The sequence below is a fragment of the Quercus robur genome, chromosome 6 (assembly GCF_932294415.1).
Source record: "Quercus robur chromosome 6, dhQueRobu3.1, whole genome shotgun sequence".
NCBI lineage: Eukaryota > Viridiplantae > Streptophyta > Magnoliopsida > Fagales > Fagaceae > Quercus > Quercus robur.
In genome coordinates, this window is record NC_065539.1 from 16,998,954 (window position 1) to 17,004,157 (window position 5,204).

Genomic DNA, 5,204 nt, shown 5'->3' on the forward strand with positions numbered 1-5,204 from the left:
TGTGATCCAAATCCCTCTTTATTCATTCGAAATAATGACAGACTATCTTTATATTCTAAACGGAATATCCTATTTCAACCATCAAAAAAAGAAAAAGCACATCCTATTATAAAGTCCTATTTCAGCAAATCAATCACATGCAATTTTAGTCACATGATCTTCTCAATAGTCATGTAACTTGTGTAAATGATTTAATGAATCATGTAATTTAGGATATGCGAACAATATCTTATAAATTTTCATGTAAAGGAATTGAGAATACCATTTAACCCAATTTAGGGAAAAGGTTTTCCTAAAAATAATGATCTAACATGATAGGATTCTGTCATATAACTTATGGTAATTTTTCATATTTTTCTTAACTATTCCATTTTTTAATTTTGATAAAATTTATGATTTTTTTCTTAAAATTTTGAATATGAATTTCAATTATTCCATGAATTGTACGGTATATTAGAAAGCTTAATAAGATACAATTCCTAATTAAACTCAAATACATGTTGATCATCTTATCCTTTTTCAAGGACAATTAAATTCAACGTATATAAATCTTTGAATTTAATTAGACAAGTCTTTGAATCTATTTGAACAACTTAATGTACTGTAATTAAGGAATTGTATCTAAGTTTTATTCTATTACATTTTTTTTTTTTAATGTCTACCTTATTACCCCTTTTTTTTTTCTTTTTTTTTTTGAGATAACTGATAGAAATATTTTATTCATAGTAAGACCATTGTATACAATTGTGCTAAGATGTATGTAGTACATCATTATTAAGCCTGCTAGTTCCATCAAATAAGAGATAAGTGCCAAGCTAAGATGGAACGTGAAAACTCCTCCCAGTAAATGGCGCGGTCGGAAAAACGGAATTAGTCAGAATGCCCACCTGCCCTACATCTAACTATCGTTAGCTCACCCAATACGTCAGCCCAGTGCAAAGAGAAAACCCGACCATTTCCTCCTCATACCCTATAAATATATCGCACACAATTTAGGACCTTATTCATTAGCAGTTCTATCCCTCTCTAGTCTCTAGTTACTCTTTCAGCTTTTCTCTTTCTGCCTTCTTAGTTTCTTTCTAGTTGTGACAAAAGAGAGAAATGGCAAAATCACTAGAGGTTGAGCACCCCAAGAAGGCCTTTGGCTGGGCTGCCAAGGATACTTCTGGGCACCTCTCGCCCTTCCAATTCTCAAGAAGGTTCTCTCTCTCTCTCTCTCTCCCCTACTACTACTCTTGTTTGTTTCATTTTTCATTTCAATCTATAATTTCGATTCTCAAAAAGTACTAAGAAAATGGAAAATAAAGTATTTTGTATTTTGTAATTAGGCTTTGATTTTTTTTTTTTTTTGGTAGAGACTGTAATATGGGCTCCCTATGATTAATCTAAAAATAGGTATGTGAGTTGCAATTTTAAATGCGGTAAAAGATTTGAGTTTATCTTTCTCATCATTAATTGGTTTTAAGGTAGAATAACATAACTCATACTCCAACAAGTGTGTTTTCTTTATCACAAATTTATTTTGAGGTTGAGGGTCACAACTCAAAGTCCGACAATTTCACATTTAACCGTGTTCACACTTTTTTATTTTATGGATTAATTATGTACATCTCATATAAGACTATGAACATTATGTGAAACATTTTACCTCACATTAAGATTGTGAAGCAAGTTTCTATCTTTTATCTATCTATCTATATATATATATATATATATAAAAAGAGTGTAAAACAATAATGAAATGTTAACAGATGTTCTATATAAAGTATTAGTTTAGGAAATTTTTTAAAAAACTTTTAATAGAAAAAAAAATTAACTTTTCTGATAGTATAAAAATAATATCAAAACTTTCCTAAATGATTTAATAACAACTATCCTGAAGCACGTCTTAACTATATAAACTCAAAAAAGGCACATCCTGTACGCTGTAGTCATTATTTTCTATCATACTTTATAAGGTAGCATGCCTGGGTCAAACTATAAACTCAGCCACAAACATGAACTTTCGAAGAAAATAGCGTAGTCTTCTTTTAATCTTTTTAAAGAGCCAACCAAAATTAAACAGGATTATTTTACCTTAAAATTCATATAAAAATAGCACCCAAGTGCGAGATTATTCCGAAAGCTCATCTTATTTTATTCTTATTATCATTTCATGTTATTTGATCGTTGGGAGATTTTAGAGACGATATAACCAAAAAATCAATGAATTTATTTGATCAATTAAACATGGTGTGCATGGAGATATGTCCCCCCTTTTTTTTAGTTGAATTGGTGCTTATGCTTATGGTGATTGGTCAATAATTAACCAATAGTCTCCTATTGGTTTTATGGTTTTTTTTTTTTTGGGAATTTTATTTTATGAAGGTTTCATGGTATATATGTACTAAATTGATATTTTGGAACTGGCAGGGCAACAGGAGAGAAGGACGTAACATTTAAAATTCTATATTGTGGAATATGTCACTCTGACCTCCACATGGCCAAAAATGAATGGGGCATGTCTACCTACCCACTAGTTCCTGGGTAAGTTTTCCATGACTTTTAGTATTTCTTATTTTATATATATATATTCTCAAAAATAAGGAGTTGAAAATATTTTGACGTATGTGTTCAGTAGATAAAAAAGTAAAAGAAAAAATTAATTTTTATTACATAAAAAAAATTAATTTGGGTAAGATTTAAATTTCTTCTACTCTTGTATAAGAAAAAAAATCAAATTAGTAGAATGAAAACGGCTCAATCATTATTTCATTTTATTTCTTTACCTATCCATTTTATAAAAATAAACAGATCACAAAAAAGTAAAATTTTTATACCAATCATACAAAAAAGTAAATTTTTTATACCAATCATACAAAAATAATAATTTTTTCTACCCATCATAATTATTATACTAGACCTAATATTAGGCCTTATATATATATATATATATATATATATATAGGCATTTAGCAAGGTCTCTTAGACGATATTAGTTATCTAGAGACTTTGGCTTTATCCATTCCCAAGTTTAATCAATCAATCATCATCTGGTGCTTTTATAGCCATACAAAATACATATGACCCATTTTGTTAGCGCACCACTTATTTAACTATTCTACAAATCCAAGTTTCTGTAGCCTCCACATTATCCGTGTAAGATTAGTCTACTACAAATGAAATGCACAACCAGATTTTTAATTTATATAGAAGCTGTGTGCTGCGGTTCTAGGATTGCAGTGAATAATAGAAAATTGTTAGTATTGAACTTACAGTTGGAGACGACTTGAAACTCATAAAATCATGGAATCAATTGCGGATGAATTAGCACTTATATTGCACTTCTCTCAAATCTTTCAATTCAACATGCCAAGTTGGATGCTATTTCCTATGTGTCTGTTGGATGAAATCAGTGAATGGATTTTACTTAATTTCTAATTTTTTTTATTATCCCATATGGAAATCATGTGAACTGAATTCGACAATTCAGGCATGAGATTGTGGGTGTAGTGACAGAAGTGGGAAGCAAGGTACAAAAGTTCAGAGTTGGAGACAAAGTTGGTGTTGGCTGCATGGTTGGAGCATGTCACTCTTGCGATAGCTGTGCCAACGAACTTGAGAATTACTGCCCCGATATGATCCTCACCTATGGCGCCAAGTACTTTGATGGAACCATCACACAAGGAGGCTACTCAGACATCATGGTTGCCGATGAGCACTATGTGGTCCGTATTCCAGACAACCTTCCACTTGATTCTGGTGCCCCTCTCCTTTGTGCTGGGATCACAGTGTACAGTCCCTTGAGATACTATGGGCTTGACAAACCTGGTATGCATGTGGGTGTGGTTGGTCTTGGTGGTCTAGGCCATGTTGCAGTGAAGTTTGCCAAAGCTATGGGGGTTAAGGTGACAGTGATCAGTACTTCAGTTAACAAGAAGAAGGAAGCTTTGGAACATCTTGGTGCCGATTCGTTTTTGGTTAGCAAAGACCAAGATGAGATGCAGGTACTAATCATCGACAATTATATGTGAATGTAAGTTACTGTAATAACGTAATTTGTATCAAAGATTCTAACTTTATCGACCATATTAGGCTGCCCAAGGCACAATGGATGGTATCATTGATACAGTCTCTGCTATGCATCCCCTCCTGCCTCTAATTGGTCTGTTGAAGTTACAAGGAAAGCTCGTTATGGTTGGTGCACCAGAGAAGCCGCTTGAATTACCAGTCTTTCCTTTACTCATGGGTAAGAATGTGGCTTTTAACATTTTCTATATTCGAAAAGAAAAGGGCATATGGTATTGTTAATATAATAAGCATATAAGAAATTAAGAATCTATGTATAATTTATGACTGTGTTGTACAAGCCTAATTGCTGGCTTTAGTGCTTACTGATTGGAATTCATGTGGTGCTGTCATTTCATATTTTTTCATCAGCCCTCGTATGGCTGCTATAGGCTGCTATATCTGTTGTTCCACTGAGAATTTTGTATTAATAAGTGTTATGGAATAACAGGAAGGAAGCTAGTTGGTGGTACTTGCTTTGGGAGCATGAAGGAGACACAAGAGATGATTGATTTTGCAGCCAAACACAACATAACTGCTGACATTGAGGTTATACCAATTGATTATGTGAATACTGCCATGGAGCGTCTTGTGAAAGCGGATGTCAGATATCGATTTGTCATTGACATCGCGAACACATTGAAGTCAAGCTCTTGACTTTTTGCTGCCTACCTTTTGAGTATGGCTCACTGACAAGTTGATGATATGTATTCAGTTGTCTCAGTTCCATTATTTCCCTGTCTTGTTTTTCTGTTTTTTGAACAAGGGATCAATGTATTAAGTCTCATTTCTACATTGATAATAATAAATTTGATTTGCTTGTTTGCGTTTTAAATAACAGGACGTTATTGTGTCCCTTGAAATCTCTTTCCCCATTTTTAGATCAAGAATATGATTTTATTTTATTTTTTGCGTGATCATTATGGATACATAAATTCTGAAATTCTGTAAAAGTGAAAGTTTTGTATGCCGAGTAAGAACAAAAACAACAACAAAGGGAGAACCAAACAAAACAAAATTCGTAGCCTAGATTTACTCATTTGAAAAGGACTCCTACCATTGAGTTAATATATTATTGTTGTTAAAACTGATGAAGTTTGCTCAAGGCTTAAGGATTTATCTGCTGAGACTAGTGCAGAACAGCAGTCTAATAGTGG

The 5,204-nt window shown here is 32.7% G+C and overlaps 1 protein-coding gene across 1 annotated transcript; it reads left to right on the top strand.

Annotated features, from left to right (window-relative positions):
- The first annotated feature begins 892 nt into the window (after window positions 1-892).
- Window positions 893-4,885, top strand: LOC126733024 (probable mannitol dehydrogenase). Its single transcript, XM_050436137.1, has 5 exons — window positions 893-1,199; window positions 2,413-2,526; window positions 3,473-3,986; window positions 4,075-4,228; window positions 4,499-4,885. Exons 1-5 carry the CDS (start codon window positions 1,102-1,104, stop codon window positions 4,702-4,704), a joined length of 1,086 nt encoding a protein of 361 aa, XP_050292094.1. The 5' UTR covers window positions 893-1,101; the 3' UTR covers window positions 4,705-4,885.
- The last annotated feature ends 319 nt before the right edge of the window (window positions 4,886-5,204 follow it).

Bases quoted from the DNA above. Each gene is read 5' to 3' on its own strand.
- LOC126733024 (XM_050436137.1), top strand. From the start codon at position 1,102: ATGGCAAAATCACTAGAGGTTGAGCACCCCAAGAAGGCCTTTGGCTGG. The intron at 3,987-4,074 runs GTACTAATCATC...CGACCATATTAG, and splicing joins AAGACCAAGATGAGATGCAG to GCTGCCCAAGGCACAATGGA. The intron at 4,229-4,498 runs GTAAGAATGTGG...ATGGAATAACAG, and splicing joins AGTCTTTCCTTTACTCATGG to GAAGGAAGCTAGTTGGTGGT.